Source organism: Haliotis rufescens, unplaced genomic scaffold (genome assembly GCF_023055435.1).
Source record: "Haliotis rufescens isolate VD_foot unplaced genomic scaffold, xgHalRufe1.0.p SCAF_7, whole genome shotgun sequence".
NCBI lineage: Eukaryota > Metazoa > Mollusca > Gastropoda > Lepetellida > Haliotidae > Haliotis > Haliotis rufescens.
The window spans coordinates 15,012,675-15,035,977 of NW_025964361.1; the positions used below are offsets into that span (position 1 = coordinate 15,012,675).

General features: G+C 41.3%; 3 protein-coding genes across 5 annotated transcripts; 2 read left to right on the forward strand and 1 right to left on the reverse strand.

Annotated features, from left to right (window-relative positions):
- Positions 1-4,051: 4,051 nt before the first annotated feature.
- LOC125376255 lies at positions 4,052-11,995 on the reverse strand. Of its 2 annotated transcripts, none has more exons than XM_048388299.1 (3): positions 11,956-11,995; positions 5,174-5,321; positions 4,052-4,505 (listed from the first exon to the last, which is right to left on the reverse strand). In XM_048388299.1, the coding sequence occupies exons 1-3, from the start codon at positions 11,978-11,980 to the stop codon at positions 4,328-4,330; spliced, it is 351 nt and encodes a 116-aa protein (XP_048244256.1). In that variant the 5' UTR covers positions 11,981-11,995; the 3' UTR covers positions 4,052-4,327. The 2 variants fall into 2 exon arrangements, with proteins under 2 accessions (XP_048244256.1, XP_048244257.1); XM_048388300.1 differs by lacking the exon at positions 11,956-11,995 and adding an exon at positions 6,781-7,064.
- Positions 11,996-12,885: 890 nt separating this feature from the next.
- LOC124114996 (multiple epidermal growth factor-like domains protein 10) lies at positions 12,886-14,924 on the forward strand. Of its 2 annotated transcripts, XM_046475769.2 has the most exons (3): positions 12,886-13,004; positions 13,245-13,318; positions 13,428-14,924. In XM_046475769.2, exons 2-3 carry the CDS (start codon positions 13,267-13,269, stop codon positions 14,561-14,563), a joined length of 1,188 nt encoding a protein of 395 aa, XP_046331725.1. In that variant the 5' UTR covers positions 12,886-13,004; positions 13,245-13,266; the 3' UTR covers positions 14,564-14,924. The 2 variants fall into 2 exon arrangements, with proteins under 2 accessions (XP_046331725.1, XP_046331724.1); XM_046475768.2 differs by having other exon boundaries at positions 12,907-13,318.
- A 3,359-nt stretch (positions 14,925-18,283) lies between these two features.
- LOC124115000 (multiple epidermal growth factor-like domains protein 10) lies at positions 18,284-21,641 on the forward strand. Its single transcript, XM_048387810.1, has 5 exons — positions 18,284-18,304; positions 18,901-19,032; positions 19,250-19,839; positions 20,322-20,387; positions 20,830-21,641. Exons 1-5 carry the CDS (start codon positions 18,301-18,303, stop codon positions 20,872-20,874), a joined length of 837 nt encoding a protein of 278 aa, XP_048243767.1. The 5' UTR covers positions 18,284-18,300; the 3' UTR covers positions 20,875-21,641.
- The last annotated feature ends 1,662 nt before the right edge of the window (positions 21,642-23,303 follow it).

Below are 23,303 nucleotides of genomic sequence, written 5' to 3' on the forward strand. Positions count from 1 at the left end.
TACCAGTGTTATATTATGTCATGTATTGGGGATTGCCATAAAGAAAACCTGGCACGTACCCATATCTTCACACATGCCTATTTTCAGCAACCAAAGTACATAAGTTTTTTACGAATATTGCGATTCAAAGTCCACGTGTTGCCCTGGACTGAAATCAATCTAGACTGTCATATTGTATTGTATCTGATACATCGGCCTGTGATCGCTGCTTGGTCAAAGGTAACACGAAGTGTATACTTATCCAATATTTACTAAAATCTACAATGTAATTCTATTTTAACTATTCCTAATATGTGTTAAATAGTTATTGATTAAGAAACATTTTTTTGCCATATCACTATTTAATTATACTAACAGTAACTCCAGCAGGGCATCCTGGGCATACAGTTTCACAGTTTCCTGCATAGGTAATGCCTGGTGATATTACTGATCTTAGACAAAGGAATATTCAATACAATTTAGATTTGCTGTAGTCCCATTCTCTCTCCGATGTTTTCATGAAATGACGTCTGTGTGGTAATGGCGTGGAAAGCTTACGAATGCTGCAGTTGAACTAAGTGTAGAGGGCCATTTAAACAAAAACAATAACAAGGGGTATGCATGTGTGGTATTTCTGAGCAGTATTTTTCAAGGAGTACGTTTGGGTGAAAGTTATTAGGAAATTGTTTGGAAGGAAGTAAAAACGTGTTGTTCACTGTGTAATTTTAAATAACTGTTAGATAACCTATAACCAGAATCTAGAATTTGCTTTTGGTTGACACGAAAAACATATATCACTAGAACTAGGGCATGGTGTTATGCAAGGTCAACAGTACACGAGACACAAGTAGCTGAACGCACCCCTTCCCAAATCACAAGGAAATATTTGTGTGCATAGAGAGTGCTTAACCCATGAGTCACCAGGGATGACGGATACTGTCGAAATGACAAAGTGCTCAACTGGAGTAGCCATGAAAGTAACCCCTACGTGCAAACATGAGCATCGATAACCCCCTGCAGTGAGCTCTAGCTTTGCCTTTACATGTTGACATCAAGATTGGGTGTCAAACAGTACATACATGTATGTTGCAAATAGCCACGATATAAACACGTTAACCTCAAACACAGTTGTAGAAGCATATTAAATATTAACATCACTGGAACACGACCTTCGCTTGGTTTCATCTTCCCTCTGAGTTTGAAGGGTTTTGCTTCTTTTACAAGATATGTAGGTCAGTATGTCTTAATGCGCATTACAATAATGCATGCATACCTATAGGTTTTTTTTCACCGTGCATAAACATGTTAGAGAAGAAACAAGGAGAGAAAGCATCTTGTTTTTCAATAAACAAAATCTTAAATGCATGTATGTATAGATGCAATTATAACATTCATGTATTGTGCACTCAAATATTGCAGAAAGTGTGAGTATCTAGTTTTCATTTCCATAATATCATGATATATCAATGTCCACATGTACTTGTATGGGATACATAGTGCAGGAAAAAAGGGTCAATGTTTGACCCAGAAAACTCTTTTTTTTTAAAGAAAGACCTTCCTGTTGGAACAGATACATAATATATAGCTGCATTGCATAATACATTTGATATCATTGTTGTTAGAAATAAGACTTGTGTATTATACCGATCACAACAGTTCAAGTTAAATAAAAGGGAGTATCGTTTATGAAAACGTCATTTTGTAATTGTTTTAAATTAATAATGATGTCAGGTTCACGTGAATCAATCCGATTAAAAGTAACTAAACCGTTACTTGACGTAAAACATGTTGCATATAGATATATAACTATATTAATGAAGACAACATCACGAACTAGCTGGTAATTAAGCATAATGCAAGACTCGGTGTCACATGCTGCGTCTGCAACTGCATGATTTATAGTGCAATAATCTTGGGCGCGACGTAAAAAACCCATTTGACCTCACCTTAAAATACAGACAGAATAACGTGCAACAAGGGTATAATGACATGTTTATTAACAAACGTATTGGCCGATTGCCTCAGGTTATATTGTATTGAGTCAACTAGAGATATGTTGCATCAATGTACGTTATGCTATATACAGAATGCTGTAAACTGAATGCACCTGTTGTTGTATAATGAATGCACGTGTTGCTGTATAATGAATGAATACGGACTGCACGTATTGCTGGATACGGAATGCACGTATTGCTGTATACGGAATGCACGTATTGCTGGATAATGAATGCACGTGTTGCTGTATACGGAATGCACGTATTGCTGGATACGGAATGCACGTATTGTTGAATACGGAATGCACGTATTGCTGGATACGGAATGCACGTATTGTTGTATACGAAATGCACGTGTTGCTGTATACGGGATGCACGTATTGCTGGATACTGAATGCACGTAGTGTTGTATACGGAAGCACGTGTTGCTGGATACTGAATGCACGTGTTGCTGTATACTGCATACAAGTGTTGTTGTATACGGAATGCACGTGTTGCTGTATACGGAATGCACGTGTTGCTGGATACTGAATGCACGTGTTGCTGGATACTGAATGCACGTGCTGCTGTATACGGGATGCACGTGTTGCTGGATACGGAATGCACGTATTGTTGTATACGAAATGCACGTGTTGCTGTATACGGGATGCACGTGTTGCTGGATACGGAATGCACGTATTGTTGTATACGAAATGCACGTGTTGTTGTATACGGGATGCACGTGTTGCTGTATACGGGATGCACGTGTTGCTGGATACTGAATGCACGTGTTGCTGGATAATGAATGCACGTGTTGCTGGATACTAAATACAAGTGTTGTTGTATACGGAATGCACGTGTTGCTGTATACGGAATGCACGTGTTGCTGGATACTTAATACACGTGTTGTTGTATACTGAATGCACGTGTTGCTGTATACGGAATGCACGTGTTGCCGTATACTGAATGCACGTGTTGCTGTATAATGAATGCACGTGTTCCTGTATACGGGATGCACGTATTGCTGGATAATGAATGCACGTGTTGCTGTATACTAAATACAAGTGTTGTTGTATACGGAATGCACGTGTTGCTGTATACGGAATGCACGTGTTGCCGTATACTGAATGCACGTGTTGCTGTATACGGGATGCACGTGTTGCTGCATACGGAATGCACGTGTTGCTGTATACGGAATGCACGTGTTGCTGTATACGGAATACACGTGTTGCTGGATACTGAATGCACGTGTTGCTTGATACTGAATGCACGTGTTCCTGTATACGGGATGCGCGTGTTGCTGTATACTGAATGCACGTGTTGTTGTATACTGAATGCACGCTTTGCTGGATACTGAATGCACGTGTTTCGTATACGGAATGCACGTATTGCCGGATACTGATTGCACGTGTTGACGTATACTTTATGTATCTGTAGGTGTATGATGTATTGATGCATACTTTATGTACGTGTTGATGTGTTATGTATTTATGTGTTGATGTATTATGTATTTATGTCTTTGCAGATGGTGTCCCATGAGAATAAGTTTCTTGTGACTTGCATGTTGAATGTTGAAACATTCCACGTTTAGTTGTCATAGATACATGTAGACAGTGACACGTCAAGTATAATACTTCCCTATGCATGTCTCAGACACAGATGCAACCCAGACTTAACATTGTTTAAAAATAAATCTATAACTGCCCTCCCAGCTGTATCAGCTTCACATTACATACTGGATCGAACTTAACACGTTTATAGCTGTATCAGCTTCACATTACATACTGGATCGAACTTAACACATATTATAGCTGTATCAGCTTCACATTACATACTGGATCGAACTTAACACGATTATTTTAAGTCTCGTTTTCCTTATATATTAATACTTCATATGTGTGCATGTAAGCTTGTCCTGTAGTACTATGTATGAAGAACCGATATGTACCTGATTCTTCCATATATACTATAATGACCTTCGAACTCACAAACATCGGAGCCTGGCGTGACTAAGGGAAGCAACCCTGTAATCATCACGAACAGTGGATGTTGATGAAACTAATCAAGAGGACATCTTCCCAACAACCCAAGTGTTACACTCTCATATCAAAACATTTTATTTCCTTAAAGCCACAGTATACATGAGACCAAATGTATACAAATCAAAAGGAGACTACGAATTTGTAGCTTTTTCACCAATAATACCTGTTTTGCCTTTAATGAAATATTTTCTTAGTTGAAAAAAAATAATTCTTATGGTTCCTTAAAACATACATTCGTCAGTAACACTATTCAAGTGTGACTAGAACGGAACATCTACGTGAGGGATTTGCTGCTAATCAATAGCTACCCGCAATGCATGAATATGATAGCCATTACAATGCATTGTTCGCTCTTCCTCCCGCACATACTGCGTCATTCGAGACAACCATTCCTGCCTCTGACACATCGTCTTCGCTTGTACATGGACCGTCCTCCGTTACTTCGAACCCATCGTCTCCTCGGGCACTTTTCCGATAGAGGCATGGAATTCTCTTGCCTAAACTGGAGTCTCTGAAAAAAATATTCAGTCTATTCGGGGTTTCTCATGTACAACTATATGATATTCACCGATGGACATATATATGAATCAGTTATCCTCGGTTAACTTGATGAAGCAAGTAGGTTACTGTGTTCGCTTATCACGCATATCAACCAAGTTCGACCCTCTGCGCTGTTACATGTTCACACTGCTGTTACTGCAGCCTAAGAGGACCGCCTCCGTGGTCTAGTGGTTGAGTTTCCACCCGGAGAGAAGAAGGTCCGGGGTTCGATTCCCGGCCGCTTCATACCAAAAAGACGTAAAAATATGGTTCGTGTTGTTTCCCTGCCTGGCGGTCAGCATTAAAGGGGTAAGACATGCACTGGTCGACTCGGAGTAGTATACTGTGTCTCAGTGGGGTATCCATGTTATAATTGCGGCATGGTATCTCAGTGGGGCTAGCACTATAAATCGGCATTAGTCCGGATTAGGATATAGTAGTGTCAGTGTTATCCGGGCACATCATGACATATACAAACCACGGTGTGTTCTTATTGCCTATGTTCACGTGAATAGAATGAACTGCCTACAGTTATTTTGTATATTTTATGAATAATTCGTGATACAATGGTCATACAATGTATTCCAGTCTTCATCAAGGTGAAATACAGATTTGACAATGGAAACCGCGTCAGCATACCTGATCACCCACCCTCCGAGAACCACAGCTGCCGCAACACACAGTGCTATATACACAAGGAGAGCCGTGTATATCGTGCTGAACGAGTCCGGACAACCACCTTTAACAAATCGAGCCGACACCCCACACTGGCAACTTGGCAAATTAGCTGAAAATACATAATATTACACCGTATGTTAAACATTTTAACTTTCCACAGCCGAGTAACAGCGCATATTTTCTTTGTTTTTAACGCCTCATTCAAAATTATTCATGCTGTATGACGGTGGTTTGTATATAATTGAGTCTGGACCAGACATACCAGTGATTGATATCATGAGCATCGATCTAATCAATTGGGATACGATGACATGCATCAGACAAGTCAGGGAGCCTGACTACGCGATCCCGTTAGACGCCTCTTACGACAAGCACAGTCGCCTCTTACAAGCATGGGTTGCTGTAGTCCTATTCTACCCCGCATCTTCACGGGTACATGTAATGGAATATAAAACGTAATAGCCGTTTTGATAGATAGCTACAGCGATGGCATTAACCATTGATAATTTTTCGTACAAACACAGTGTATGTAGAAAGAATCTATGATTTCTCAAATATTAGTCAATATACGGTTTACCATTACATATCCAATAATATATGATTGGTAGTTGTGTTCAGGGAAATAACTGGCCTATTGGAAAATAGAGTGTTGAATTGTTGAATATGCATGACATAGATAATACATTAGCCCAGTCATCCTCATCGCATAAATAAACAATTTGTGTAGATTAACGTAACTATCATACAGCTGTCCATCTTAAAGCTGGACTGTATGGCCTTGATCTATACCTTGTGTACATCTACACGTTGTAATGAGTGTCTTGTGTCAAAGCGTGTCTTTGTGTGGGCTGCCTGCTATTGACTGTGTGTATAGTGGACAGTAAGTCTCACATTGAACTCAGTAACATTTCAGTGTGTGCATCTGCATGCACGCCACAGCATTTGAAACACCGAGAGCACTCTAAATACGCAATATTGTCCAGGGAATGACAGTCGCACTTTTAAAGATCGGGGAAATATATCAACAGGAAATATTTACAATGTTTCTACTACTTGTCCTTTCGTCAGATCCACAACCTCCGCGCAATACCACGTGCTGTGGATATTTATATAACAGCTTTAGACAAGCGTCCATATTGCTATATGACATATGTAAACACGTCTCTCTCTCTCTCTCTCTCTCTCTCTCTCTCTCTCTCTCTCTCTCTCTCTCTCTCTCTCTCTCTCCCTCTCCCTCTTTCTCTCTCTCTCTCTCTCTCTCTCTCTCCCCTTCACACATTTAAACTTACGTATTATTACATAAAAAGAAGTTATTCAGCGGCGCGTGAACACACCCCATATCCAAGCGACATATAACATACATACTTTACAAGTCAATACTATGTTAAGTCCAACGTAAGTAGCATAAAACATTAAAATCTTTCTATTATCGCGAACCGAAACAAACGAACACAATATAAAATTGTTCGGTCATTTCGTTTCTTAACCGAATCGAATGTAAGTTTTAAAGGCTTTGTATATCTGGCTAGAGAGTATGAACACAGAGTCTGTCAGATCCCTTACTGTACCTGACATGTTGTCACTGTTGTCCTCAGAACAGATGAGTACAGATAGAACGAGGAAATTATTTAAGTCGACCAGTAGGTGACGGGGAAATAATCTTTTCACACGTCTAGTTGATCGTCCTGGTATGCTTCAACTTGCTATTTATTATCCATGATGACCAACGACCAACTGTTACATCGCCATGTAATTACAAGGAACCATACTGTGATATAACGATCACGCTGCCCAGGGTGTAGGGTCAGTTTTACTGTTCGGGCGGTTGTAGGTTCCACCTCCCACAACAAGGAGTGTAACACGCAATTGAGTTTTTAATACTCTTATAATTAGGGCAGGATATATATAATGATTACTGTTACGGGTAAAGTATTTTTAAGGAAGCTTTCGCTGGGACTCGGGGCTAGAATAGCCCCCTAGGCTATACAGTTTTAACTGGCGACTTTCTGGATCGGGATGTCATGCTTGGTGACTCGGACGCCTACATTGAGATGGCGTATTGGCGTGTCGCGCTAAACAACAAACAAAACAAAACTTTTACTGTAGAAGATTTTCTCGTTAAACGTGTTTCCAGATCTAGACATAACCGAATTTTCAGTGACATCAAATAATGCAAAAGAGTTTAATATTAGAATTTAAGCGATGTTAAGAGACCATTTTCATTTCTACATGACTTCCACACATTAAAATTGACAAATCCATTTTCGTAATTGTAAAATATATCTGCAATGAGTTTGTTCTACGATTTCGACTATATCATAACGTGCGTTCATGCATTACTATCAATAAGGGGGGGACGGGTGGCCCAGTCGTCTAAGGCGCCGCGATTCCCTGTGCAGAGTTGCGTCCCTCGGGCACGCCAGAAACCTATGATTGTGGGTTCGAATCCCGGTTCGCCCCGATTATGTTTCTAGGTTTGTCAGCACCATACCCGTGCTCGTGGGTTTCACCGAAGTGGTAAACGTCTGAGACCTGCATCACTTCGGGCTTTCCTCCCACATTAAGCTGACACACCGTGATATAACTGGAATACTGTTAAAAGCGGCGTTAAATCCAACTCACTCACTCACTCACTCACTCACTCACTCACTCACTCACCCACCCACCCACTCACTCACTCACTCACTCACTCACTCACTCACTCACTCACTCACTCACTCACTCACTCACTATCCATTAGTGTTCGCGGAAAGGTGAGCGCAGTCTGTCCCACAGGTGAAACTCGTCACGAACACACGCAAAGGCAGGTCAATTGTTCACCTGAACATATGATACTCGTCAGAAATGGAAATTGCTTCGGATGTCTACACACAACATTTTACCTACAGGGCATTGCATATTGTAACCCTGATCAAACAACTGCTGAGCAAGAGTCACATGATGCTCTTTGAAATCTTTGTAGAAAGAGCATGCTTGATTGTACCTCAAGATAGTGAAAATGTTGACACCAAGGACTGGAGATGCTTGAATATTGATCGACATAATTAAAGGGAAGGTTGATTATTGGAAAGTGGAAGTCATCCCCCTCGTCATACACTCGTCATACACATGGTGTTTGTCACTCTTTACGCATAGACCTGAATATGAAATAGATGATAAGGTGTCACTGGCCTCTTATAATGTAAGCTCAGTGGACGGGAATATTTGACATTATTGAACGCTATCAGAACATCACTATACGTGAAGCTTAAGTTAAACCCCTTTGCCAAATTCGCTTGTTTCGATTTTGGCAATCATGAAGAAATTCTGCCGCGTATGCTTAAAGAAACAGATAAACAAGGCGGGGAGCAAAGTCATCCCTCTTGTCATACAGTGATGTGGATACTTGATTTTCACAGTGGATATATATCTAAATATGACACAGATGAAGCGGTTTCGCTAGTCTTAAGCATGTCATCAAATATTCACTGAACACTGGAATGAACGGGCACAAACAACGATCAGGTTCACACTGACACAACACACCGTGTGCATGGAGTTGTGTAGAAGTTGTCTCCCTTCAATGTCAATGTGAAGTGTTCTATTCAACTGCCGCTTACACCTTTCATCCGTGTGATGGGCCACAGCGTCATCACTAGAGAAGTTGCTGTATATGCATCGGTTACAAAGGCACATGTCTCACTTCGATATATGATGAAGCATTGTACTAATTGCATACATGTTCAATAGCATCGCAAAAAGTAATTATCTCATTGTTAAAGGAAAAGTAAATTTGGCAAGACATACATGTACTTGTCGAAACTGTCATTACCGATGTGCGGGAGTTCATGATTTGACCAGTGCAGTCATATATCTCTTAGTTTGTATACCGAACACCGAGCAGAACATTCAGAGGTGCTTTGGAAGTGAAATATATATTCGGCATATGTCACTGCAGGACAGATACCGAACATGATTGGGTAATTTTTGGTAAAAGTTTACGCCATACCATTTTGTCAGCTACGAGTATGCACATAGATATGTATAATTACTTACAATTTTAGCATAGCAATGGTCCAGTAGTGTGTCGATGAATTATACGCTAGTTCCTTGATGTCATCCATAATTTACCCGAAGGAACTGAGGACCAGAATAGTGTACATGTGTGAGTAGCGAGTCTGTGTGACATCATGCAGGGTACATGTGAGTGTAGCGAGTCTGTGTGACATCATGCAGGGTACATGTGAGTGTAGGGAGTCTGTGTGACATCATGCAGCGTACTTGTATGAGTAGCGAGTCTGTGTGACATCATGCAGGGTACATGTGAGAGTAGCGAGTCTGTGTGACATCATGCAGCGCACTTGTATGAGTAGCGAGTCTGTGTGACATCATGCAGGGTACATGTGAGATTATCGTGTCTGTGTAACATCATGCATGGTACATGTGAGAGTAGCGAGTCTGTGTGACATCATGCAGGGTACATGTGAGAGTAGCGAGTCTGTGTGACATCATGCAGGGTACATTTGAGAGTAGCGAGTCTGTGTGACATCATGCAGCGCACTTGTATGAGTAGCGAGTCTGTGTGACATCATGCAGGGTACATGTGAGATTATCGTGTCTGTGTAACATCATGCATGGTACATGTGAGAGTAGCGAGTCTGTGTGACATTATGCATGGTACATGTGAGTTTAGCGAGTCTGTGTGACACCATGCATTGTACATGTGAGTTTAGCGAGTCTGTGTGACATCATGCAGGGTACATGTGAGTTTAGCGAGTCTGTGTGACATCATGCATGGTACATGTGAGAGCAGCGAGTCTGTGTGACATCATGCAGGGTACATGTGAGAGTAGCGAGTCTGTGTGACATCATGCAGGGTACATGTGAGAGTAGCGAGTCTGTGTGACATCATGCAGGGTACATGTGAGTTTAGCGAGTCTGTGTGACATCATGCATGGTACATGTTAGAGTAGCGAGTCTGTGTGACATCATGCAGGGTACATGTGAGAGTAGCGAGTCTGTGTGACATCATGCAGGGTACATGTGAGAGTAGCGAGTCTGTGTGACATCATGCAGTGTACATGTGAGTTTAGCGAGTCTGTGTGAGATAATGCAGGGTACATGTGAGAGTAGCGAGTCTTTGTGACATCATGCAGGGTACATGTGAGAGTAACGAGTCTGTGTGACATCATGCATGGTTCATGTGTGAGCAGCGAGTCTGTGTGACATCATGCAGGATACATGTGAGTTTAGCGAGTCTGTGTGAGATAATGCAGGGTTCATGTGAGAGTAACGAGTCTGTGTGACATCATGCATGGTACATGTGTGAGTAGCGAGTCTGTGTGACATCATGCATGGTTCATGTGTGAGCAGCGAGTCTGTGTGACATTATGCATGGTACATGTGAGTTTAGCGAGTCTGTGTGACACCATGCATTGTACATGTGAGTTTAGCGAGTCTGTGTGACATCATGCAGGGTACATGTGAGTTTAGCGAGTCTGTGTGACATCATGCATGGTACATGTGAGAGCAGCGAGTCTGTGTGACATCATGCAGGGTACATGTGAGAGTAGCGAGTCTGTGTGACATCATGCAGGGTACATGTGAGAGTAGCGAGTCTGTGTGACATCATGCAGGGTACATGTGAGTTTAGCGAGTCTGTGTGACATCATGCATGGTACATGTTAGAGTAGCGAGTCTGTGTGACATCATGCAGGGTACATGTGAGAGTAGCGAGTCTGTGTGACATCATGCAGGGTACATGTGAGAGTAGCGAGTCTGTGTGACATCATGCAGTGTACATGTGAGTTTAGCGAGTCTGTGTGAGATAATGCAGGGTACATGTGAGAGTAGCGAGTCTTTGTGACATCATGCAGGGTACATGTGAGAGTAACGAGTCTGTGTGACATCATGCATGGTTCATGTGTGAGCAGCGAGTCTGTGTGACATCATGCAGGATACATGTGAGTTTAGCGAGTCTGTGTGAGATAATGCAGGGTTCATGTGAGAGTAACGAGTCTGTGTGACATCATGCATGGTACATGTGTGAGTAGCGAGTCTGTGTGACATCATGCAGGATACATGTGAGAGTAGTGAGTCTGTGTGACATCATGCATGGTACATGTGAGTTTAGCGAGTCTGTGTGACATCATGCAGGGTACATGTGAGAGTAGCGAGTCTGTGTGACATCATGCAGGATACATGTGAGTTTAGCGAGTCTGTGTGAGATAATGCAGGGTTCATGTGAGAGTAACGAGTCTGTGTGACATCATGCATGGTACATGTGTGAGTAGCGAGTCTGTGTGACATCATGCAGGATACATGTGAGAGTAGTGAGTCTGTGTGACATCATGCAGGGTACATGTGAGTTTAGCGAGTCTGTGTGACATCATGCAGGGTACATGTGAGAGTAGTGAGTCTGTGTGACATCATGCAGAGTTCATGTGAGAGTAACGAGTCTGTGTGACATCATGCAGGGTTCATGTTAGAGTAGCGAGTCTGTGTGACATCATGCATGGTACATGTGAGTTTAGCGAGTCTGTGTGACATCATGCAGGGTACATGTGAGAGTAGCGAGTCTGTGTGACATCATGCAGGGTACATGTTGCGCCAACCACAACCAGAGTTAGACTACTGTTGACGTCATCGTGTGTTCTCTGTCCATCATGTTGTTACAGAATCATTCGGCTGTTGTTATAACTTAACATACATGTGGTAATGTCTCTCGTGTATGCAATTGTTGTTACTGTTACTCCTCCACCTACCATATACATTCTGTACCATGGCCATCGATCCTTGTACCGTCGTCAAGCAAGGCTGAAAAATGTTCAGTTGTTACCTTGTTACACTACAAAGTAAGAGGCAAACATTACTCAGCCTTGCTTGACAACGGTATAAGGATCTATACCGAAATGTCGCCACTACATTCAAATAAAGAAGTTGTTATCCATAAATTGTGTCTACTTTGTCATCCGTCAACTTCTACGAAATGCCTTATGAAAAATTCAGTATAGGTTGTTGGCAATACCGGTATTTGTTGAAAGTAGTTCATTATTTGACTACGTATTGTCTGTTATTACCCCTATGTATCAATGATAAGAGTAGGGTAGAGTGGGGGTTCTGTCACGTCGGGTGAGGAGATCAGGGTGCGTTTACTGAGCTCATGTCGGTCATTCAAATCCAAAAGTGTTCACATTACGACATTCTGTAAACAAGCCGGATTGTTAGACGTTGTATGTGATTTAAGGGACAAAGAAATGACACCACATACTGACATACTGAATTCTGTTTCATGTTTATAGTCCCCGCCATTTCCCGAGATTGTGCTGTAATCTTTCCACACCCAGAAACCAGTCTACACAATAGTGTAGTCATCCATGAGTCATATCCTGTATATTGTGTTTATTTTGATAAACAGTAAGCTAATAAAAACTTGTCTCTAACTGCGGATTCGAGACGACAGATTTCACAAATGGATTTTCAAAGCACTTGAAAACATTTTTGAAAAAGGTTTGCTAACAGAATATTATTTGATCTTGTAACCCGTGTGCACATGAGTGTATGTCGTGACGTAAACAGGGACGGGTTGTGTACCGCCTTCTATTCTTTGTCCGTTCAAAGGTAACATGACGTGTAAGCTATACTTAACTGGCCTGGAGACATGCGCATTCAGCAGTGAGTGGCGTCATACTATATGATATCTCCGTCTTACCGACGACAAACGCTCAGTTGCAGTCAGCGAGCCGAAGTAGACAGTCACTGCCGAAGTCTGCTGATGTGACGCTTGCTTATTTCGTGTCTGTCATCTGCAGAGGTGGGGGAATTTGTTTATGTATACGAGACGATAAACGTGTGTTGTACCATCTTATCAGCTATTCACGAACATTGTACATGAACATAAAAGACCAAAGGAAGAAAAGAATTTACATACCAGAGTGTTTGTAATATTTCCCAAATAACTAAAGAAGTCGTAAGTGCTTCTTGAAATGAGTAAAAGCGTTTGGTATTTTGATCCATTGATTTTGTTTTTTACAAAAACATTAATTATCTGCAGGCCAAGCATCAAGAACGAAGACATGTGGCTGCGATGGTTGACGGCAACCCTGTTGGCGGTGTCACTCTATTTAGGTACGTAAACATGTCATGATTCTTAATAAGAAAATGTTTTAAATATAGTCTTACATTTTGTGTTTATGTCACGTAATTTCAACTGATGGTCAATGCATTTACGTTGCAGTCGAATCCAGACATTCATGTGAAATAGACGGATGTGTACATGGCAACGGCCACTTAAAGTGCCAATCGTGCAGGATTGGTTGTTGGGGGTCCAATTGCAGTTCTTCATGCTGGAAACACTGTCACAGGGACGGATGTGACAGAAACACAGGGACATGTTTCCTGTGTAAACCAGGGTTCCACGGGCCACGTTGTGACAGTCAATGTTCACCGAGATGCTCAGGCAACCAACTGGACCATTTAACTCACTGCGATCGAGACACTGGTGAGTGTTATGAGACGTGTCAAGACTCGGCTGGCACAAACTGTGATAGGCGTTGTCCATCGAACTGCAGGAGTAACAGATGTGATAAACTTACAGGGAAATGTCTGATTGGGTGTCAGTCGGGTTGGAAAGGAGACTTCTGTGACACATCCTGTGGCAGCTGTCTTGGGGGAAGATGTAGCAGCAACGGCTACTGCCTGGATGGGTGCACAGCAGGTTTCTACGGCAAGATGTGTGAACGAACTTGTCCTCATTGTTGGACCACTGGTTGTGACAGACAGACTGGGATATGTGAACAGTGTCATCCTGGTTACCATGGAAACCACTGTAACAGGAACTGTTCGGACCAATGTTATATGGACCGGGGTGGTGACAGGAACTGTGATAGGGTTGATGGTAAATGTACGCAAGGCTGTAAGCCTGGGTGGCATGGACCCCACTGTAAGACGCAGTGTAGTGAATATTGCAAGTCCCAGTGTTACAGTGAGAATGGCATCTGTATAGGGGGCTGTGTAAAAGGTCATTACGGCAAACATTGCCAAAAGAAATGCATACATTGTAAATACGATGAATGTCACCACCATGGCCGCTGTAGCCAGTGTCCAGATGGTTTTTATGGACACAGCTGTGACCAACCATGTCCTGGGGCCTGTGATACATGTGATCGCAACGGTCGGTGTAGCCAGTGTATAGATGGCAAATATGGCAAAAGCTGTGACCAGCCCTGTCCTTGGGGTTGTGTTTCATGTGATCGTGAGGGAAAGTGTACACTTGCACGGGGTGGAGAACCTAGTAGTTCTGGTGCCACCATGTATACTGACACAGTCTTAACCCTCGGTGGTGTTCTGTACATTATCATCATTGTCGTTTAGGACGGACGGTAATGAAACATTCGTAACGGAAGGGTCCTTACCTCTTGATTGTGAGGCACTTTGATCGGGTGTCTCTAGATTTCAAGTCTGGTAAGGGCTCAACTGTACAATGGTTCATTTCAAGTCTGACGCTAACAGCTTAACACAACATATTTGACAGTTTGTTACATGTGCTATTTTTCATCTGGGAAGATCTCTCACAGTTATAATATAAAAACGTTGTACTTTTGTGTAATTAGGATAAGAAAAATAATGCAGCAAGACAATTGTTATATATTCATATCGAAACGTTTGTATATATTACATTGTGTACATTAATTGGTTATATTTCTCTGAATTTTGAATAAACATTTATACATCATCTTTGTCTTTTTATATTGCTGTTTCTTTTAACTTAAGATCGACTCCGTGGTCTAGTAGATAGAGAGTTTTCCCGGAGTGAGGAATGTCAGTGGTTCGATCCCTGGCCGCGTCATATCAAAAGATGTTAAAAAATAGTACTTGTTGCTACCCTGCCTGGTGTTTGGCATTAAGGGGATAAAACTATGACAGGCCGGCTTGGAGCATAACCTGCTTGAGTTGGATATCCATGTTTAACTGCGGCATGGTGTCTCTGTTGGTTGGCATTAGACCGGACCAGTACAAACACACACACACACACACACACACACACACACACACACACACACACACACACACACACACACACACACACGCACGCACGCACGCACGCACGCACGCACGCACGCACGCAAACACACGTGCTGACACAAATATAATTTCAAACACATTAATGTGGATTTAATTTGGTGGATGTTCTGGACAGTATTATGTTGTGGGTCCCAATATATTTTTGTCCCCTCTCACAGGGAAATAACTGCTGACTGAAAAAAATTACACCCCACCCCACCCCCCAAGTGCATAAAGAGCGGGTGTTGCGAAGAGGCCATGTTATGGATCGGGTGGCCAGGCTCGGAGACTTTTGTTAGCCTGATGTGGTACCTCGTTACTCATGATATCAGTCACCGGATTGTCTGGTCCAGATTTACAGCCTGCTATGACATAGTTGTAATATTGCTGAGTGTGGCGTTTCAGAACAAACGTAACCTGTCACAGTCCTGTTAAAACACGACGCTAATCTAGATCAGATTCTGTATTTTACTGTGATGTCTCTTATATTGACGGGAATCTTGATTACAATGAAACAATTAAAAGAAGTACTATGAAACACGTATAAGAAAACACTATGAGTGAGTGAGTGAGTGAGTGAGTGTGCAGTCAGCGATGTCCCTACATCACGGCAGTCTGTACACTCAACTCACTGACTCAGTCTACTGCCCGCACACAATTACATCTGGTGGGAAGGTGATAAACACTTGTATAAACATGTCGTCTCCTCACCTGAGATAACACATACATTATCATATTGTGTTGACGTCTTGTGATTCATTGAATCTTCTAAAAATATTTAAATCATGTGTAGTTTGGGACGTGTATAGTTGAGAGACACGTGTCGTTAATGACGAGTAGTTTAGGCGATGTTCGTTTAGAACGTGTAGTTTATGACGTGTGGTTTAAGGCATGTGTAGATTAGGAGATGTGTAGTTTAAGAGATGTGTAGTTTAGGACGTGTTTAGTTTAGAATATGTGTAGTTTAAGACGCGTGGCCATTTTAAAATAATATTTTACAAAATATTAGTCATGCCGAGATGACATTTCAGATCTGGTTACATATACAGACATCAATGAGGAGTTGTCACACGAGGGTTGAGTAATGCATTCAAACAAATAAAAGCGATAAAAAACATTTCCATTTTCATAACCAATCCCTGCTAAAAGCAGAGTTGGTTAACGATTCCGACTATATCATAAGCAGTTTTTTTATATATCACCATCAGATAGTGATGATACCAGGTGTTCGCGAAAAGCAATTTACTCCCCAATCACGTGAAAGATTACGTAATACACCACTCTGTTTGAGATGGTCTGCAATAAAGAAAAGCTGGCACGTAGCCAGATTTTTAAACATGCCTATATATAGCTTACCTGATTACATATGCATTATGGCAGATATTGGGGTTCAAGATCGCTTTGTAACCTCGTGCTGAGTTGAATCCCAAACACGTGAACACACCGTGTCATGTCCATTAAATTAGCGGCGCCTAAAGCGTGTGTGGTCGAGTTCGTGCGGTATTCAGACAGACCGCCTCCGTGGTCTAGTGGTAGTGCGTCCGCCCGGAGAGGGGAAGGCCCGGGGTTCGATCCCCGGCCATTAACAAATGGTACCTTGTTGTTACCCTGTCTGGCGCTCGGCATTAAGGGGCTAAAACTAGGACTGGTCGGCTAGGAGTCAGTATACTGTGTCTGAGTGGGGTATTCAAGTTAAACTGCGGCATGGTATCTCAGTGAGCTACCACTATAAATCGGCATCAGTCCGGACTAGTACAAGCAGCCACACACGCACGTGCATGCACGTCGCTATATAAGTATATATCTTGGACGCGCCTTTAAACCCAATTTCACCTCACCTGGTATTCAGGCAGATTTGATTATCTGGTTCTGAATCACCAAACAAACATTCGCTACATGTTTACCAACAGTTGGACGTCGTGACATTACTTGTGCTTATTTCTCAAGAATCTGGTAATGTTGGTATCTCAACTTTTAAAAACTCTCCCGAGCTAACTACTCCACGAATGACGAGGAGCAGGAGGATGAGGAGGAGGAGGAGGAGGATAACTAGTTCCAAATCGTGTTGCTTGTTCTGTATCCAGCTTAATCTCACCAGACACGACATTGTATAATATATAAGTGTCCGCATCTGTCTGAAGTTCTTCTTTCGCACATCGACTGTTGCCAACTGTTCTCTATGCGTTAGGACCAATCATAAACTATTTCAGTAAACATTTACATATCTATATCTATCTTAATCATTTACAAGTTCAAATGACAATCATGAGCTTTCTGTCACAGGTATATAATTAGGAGGAAAAAAACATCGCATGGATCGACGTTTCCCAACATCTTCTCTGTCAGGGCATTACCTAGGTGTCATCACAAACGCTTGGAAGCATTAAATCAATGAAGCACCTTGCGCCCGGACAACATACGAGTAACCTTACAAAGAAAGTACAAGCGTTATCCTGATACATTTCCATAGTTGTAATAAGGTGGTGCTTAATGCTTGCGTACGTGTATATATCTACAGCATGTGAATCTGAGATATGTATTGTATATGGCACTTAGTGTATACTCCAACCTTCCCTCCGTGACATGGGACAATACTGAAATGCAGTTGTATGACTAGTGATGACATCTCCAGTACACTGTATTGTTAACATGTGTAAGCCATCTGGGTAACTGTAAAGGGGGACGCTGGCGGGTAGCCAAAGGCTTAGACATGTCTATAAATAAATAGCCTACAACATGGCGGTGATAAGTGGTTCTGCTTTTACATCGTTGTATCAGTTCCTAGTGCATCGTGGTTGAGGGGCAATCACCACTAACATACAGGTAATCTACAACCTTCAGTCTCTCATCTCAAATATGCATATATGAAACAGTGCACGTGTGATGAAATGATAGTATGTGTATCCGTGCACAGACACAATTAGGTGTTCTTGTGCAATAAGCATTCGGAAGTCACGATCACATTCTTGTCTATGTGACGAAGCAAACTGATAAGGTCCCCGGAATGTCTCAAGCACAAGCCCGAGACACAAGATGTACTTCCTCCCATGTGTTTGTATTGTCTTAACCTGTAATATCTCCTAAAAGACATGCTCAATTTCAACTACTAGTATGGTAGATTGGTTTGTTTTTTTAAATTGAGCCTTCAGGCTATCAGAGCGTGCAAGTGTGTCATATTCATGTAAAGAAACACTTAACATTCATACGATGCTATACGTTTGGTACTTTCTGAAAGGTTGCAGAACTCATGGGACGAATGGGTGTTTGCATAGTATCCTTCAAGTTATGCTTTGATAAAAGGAAGTACATGACCATTAGTACATACTGCATTGTATAGCTTAATACCACTACAAACATCCTACATGTACCTTCTACACTGTACACGTATCTGAATATGGCAGCTGCCCTGTAGGTATTGAGTGTGTATTAGATCAGATCACCAGACGTTGGTTAGTCGGTTACAAAACCAATAATGATAAAAAGGAAAACATTCAAGTGGTGAAAATAATGTCGTAAACATTTTGTTATAGAAGTGTTATTACCACAAGATATGATCATGATAGCTTTACTCAAATGCTACAGTTAGGAAAATCATATTTGTAAAGTCATATGTACATGATCAAGTCTGTGTTGTTCCTCCATTGCAGATCTCAGTCATCGATGTGCATCTCAGAGTTTCTCTACAGTAATCAAGAAGATGGAACTGGCAGAGAGTTCAATTCATGACCCGAAACTCATATATGTATTTGTATCAACATTTTCGTTTATTTTACCCGAAGGCAAGTATCTGACATACAACTGGATGAAATCATTATTTATACATATACCTATTTACATGTTGAACCTCTTTCAAAATATTAAGATCTATTGTTAGTTTACCATGTCTTGTATAAAAACAAAAACGTTTAAGAAAACTACATCACTTCCCGACTTGGAAGTTGTCACTCAGCAAATAAATGTCCTATCACAATAATGTATACAATGGTTGTTTTGCAGTGATCGCCTTATCTACATGCGACGGTGGATGTTATAACTTGGCTTGTTCTTCCTGCAACACGGGCTGTTTCGGAATCAGCTGCAAAAACCCATGTAGCGACCTTTGTAAATCCAGCGTATGTGAGAAAGAAAATGGAGTGTGTTTGTCCTGTATAGATGGTTATTACACTAAAAACTGCGACACCAAGTGCCCAGTGAACTGTGCAAATAATACGTGCCAGAGAAACAACGGGACATGTTCTCACCATTGCATCGAAGGATGGTATGGAAGACACTGCAACAGAAGCTGTCCTGGCCACTGCAAGTACAGAGCATGTAATATGCAACATGGGAAATGCGATGACGGATGTTCAGCGTTATGGTCCGGTAACTATTGTAACATAACATGTCAACACTGTTTGCAAAGTCTATGTGCTACAAAGCTACAGTGTAATTTTGTTTGTGAAAATGGTACGTTATGTGATCGCACATGCAGACATAAATATTCATCATCTATGCAGTACAGCGTGGCATTAGGAAGTTGTACAGACGTTCGAAGAGACCGAGGATGTTCAGTCAGCTGTATGGTCCACGCTACTGGTGGTTCATCGGTGAGTACCTGATGTCTATGATATATTAGGTTTCGTTTCTGGTTACATATACTCGTACTTGAGGTCAGCCCCGTGACGATCCGGGTTAGAATAGTTTTTCAGCAACCCGTGCTTGTCATAAGAAGTGACTATGTTTGTCGTAAGAGGCGATTAACGGGATCGCTTGACCAAGCTCGCTGATTTCGTTGATGCATGTCATCGTTTCCCATTTGCGTAGATCGATGCTCATGTCAATCACTGGATTGTCTGGCCCAGACTCTATTACTTACAGACAGCCGTCATACAGATGAAATACTGCTGAGTGCGGCGTTAAACAACAAACAAATACACAAACTTAAGGTTAACAGCCGAATACAACAGAAGATCGTTTCAATTATGGGGTCGACTGATGTATTCCTTGTCACATTTGAAAATAACTAATTTTATGCAAGTCAGACAAGAATGGTAATAATACTTAATGAAAACACATTTCAAAATTTCAGACTGTTCATGTGGGCATAACCCTATTGCTTCTCACATGGCTCATTTGTCTCCTGATACATCTGACTGTGAGTATCAATATGTCACATAGTACAGAGACATTTAGTGGCTTCTTCTATTGCTGCCCCCTTACATTAAAGATGGTTGACATATATTTAGAATACAAGTATTTGTGTAAGCCTGAAGGAAACCAAGTGTCATCATTGATCAGTTTGAATTATTATTATTCTTTTGAACCTTTTTGCTTTCGTCAAGAAATCAGTATGTGGTTTTGTGTTCTGTCTTTTGTCTCCTTGGGAGGATGAAGCTGATCATTAAGTGCAGGATCCATATGAGCACAGCGGATGTTGTGGGAATATGTTGTGAAAAAACTAATTATAGTCAAAATTAATGATAGAATTTATACATATATATATTTAAGATTGTGTCTTACTGTTATAAATTAATGGATCATATATGTATGGTTGCAAACAGATCATAATCATGTTTCTTTCCCTTTTGTTGGCGCAGAAAGAAACGAACCCATCACAGACTGCCTCTGCACCCAGGACGTAGAAGTTTTCATGTTGTTCATGTCGACGTTTCTAAGCCAATGAGGAAGAATTTCTTGGTTGGCAAATGACCGATCACCCCCGAGTCAAACAAGTGTTCACCCTCGAAATGTCTTCTACAATTCCCATCTGAAATACAGCTCAAGAACTTTTATAAAGTTTTTTCAATTACAAGTACCGTTATTAAATAGCGATAGTGTACTCAATGTTTGAACTTGTAAATGTCACGTGTCAACATCCACTCAGCGGTGTGATACAGAAACATCGTTTGTATGAATTATAAAAATTATAGCGCGTGGTTACACGTGGAAGTGTGTTCAGGTTGTCACACCCACTTTGATATCTAAGGCAGATTCAGCTTTTTAACAGTGGTACGATTTGTAAACATGATGTATAGTTCGCGCATGAATACATCGCAATGTCGTGGTTCCAGGTATAAGCAGATTACATTATTCTTCTGTGTTTATTTCCCACTATTTAACCCAGCCGAGGTTATGCACTCCTTAGAGTGTTGAGTTAATTAACTCTTAGTTGTTAACTGGTCGCAGCCAACTCAATTAACTGTCCATGTATCTTGTCAATTATCTTGTCAAAATGTTAATTTAGCTACTCTTTTTATTACTGTTTACATTTGCATAGCTAATCATAGCTTTATAATTGTTCTGGTTTAATTAATCAGTGATCGTTGTCAGGGTAAATTGGGTATTTTATCCTATGTATTGTCATCTGTACTTACAAACAGCTGATAATAATATACCTGTGAGCTTATTACCACGTGTTCATTATTACTTCATTCTTGTTTAACGACACCCTGGTCTGGGGCACAGCTCCGTGACATTGACATTTTCTTGACATCAAACAATTGTTATCATTGGGTGTAAATTCAATGAATACCCCTTCTATTACATAATAGCTTAACACCACATTCAGCAATATGACCGTGGCCTGTAAATAATCGAGTCTGGACCAGACAATCTAGTGATTGATATTGTGAAAGACCCAAGCCCTCGCGGTCCGATGACATGCAAACCGGATCCATTTAGTCGCCGCTTACGACCTGCATGTCAGCTGTACTGAAAGCAAATATATATTCCTTGGTTGCTTTGTTTTGATCAGACAGCATGGTTGTCTCAGTTGTCTGAAGAAAGGCAACTCACAGTACAGAGCTGCGTCCCTTAGGCGTGCCAGAAACCTAATATCTTGGTTCGAATCACACAATCGAAAAGATAATGCTTCTAGTGTGTGGTGTAATCAGTAAAGTGTGAGTGCAATCAGGGCAGTGTGTGGTGTAATCAGTATTGTGTGTGGTGCAATCAGTATAGTGTGTGGTGCAATCAGTGTAGTGTGAGGTGTAATCAGTATTGTGTGTGGTGTAATCACTATAGTGTGTTGTGTAATCAGTATAGTGTGTGGTGCAATCAGTATAGTGTGAGGTGTAATCAGTATTGTGTGTGGTGCAATCAGTATAGTGTGTGTGGTGCAATCAGTATAGTGTGTGATGCAAACATTGTAGTGTGTGGTGCAATCAGTATAGTGTGTTGTGTAGTCAGTATAGTGTGTGGTGTAATCACTATAGTGTGTTGTGTAGTAAGTATAGTGCGTGGTGCAATCAGTATAGGGTGTGGTGTAATCAGTATAGTGTGTGGTGTAATCAGTATAGTGTGTGGTGCAATCAGTATAGTGTGTGGTGCAATCAGTATAGTGTGTGGTGTAATCAGTATAGTGTGGTGCAAACAGTGTAGTGTGTGGTGTAATCAGTATAGTGTGTGGTGTAATAAGTATAGTGTGTGGTGCAATCAGTATAGTGTGTGGTGCAATCAGTATAGTGTGTGGTGCAATAAGTATAGTGTGTTGTCCACTCAGTATAGTGTGTGGTGCAATAAGTATAGTGTGTGGTGCAATCAGTATAGTGTGTGGTGCAATCAGTATAGTGTGAGTGCAATCATTATAGTGTGTGGTGCAATCAGTATAGTGTGACGGGCAATCATTATAGTGTGTTGTGTAGTCAGTATAGTGTGTTGTGTCATCATTATAGTGTGTGGTGTAATCACTATAGTGTGAGTGCAATCACTATAGTGTGTGGTGTAATCAGTATAGTGTGACAGGCAATCAGTATAGTGTGTTGTGTAATCATTATAGTGTGTGGTGCAATCAGTATAGTGTGTGGTGTAATCAGTATAGTGTGTTGTGTAGTCAGTATAGTGTGTTGTGTAGTCAGTATAGTGTGTGGTGCAATCACTATATTGTGTGGTGTTATCAGTAAAGTGTGTGGTGTAATCACTATAGTGTGTGGTGCAATAAGAATAGTGTGTGGTGTAATCACTATAGTGTGTGGTGCAATCAGTATAGTGTGTGGTGCAATCAGTATAGTGTGTGGTGCAATCAGTATGGTGTGTGGTGTAATCTGTATAGTGTGTGGTGCAAACAGTGTAG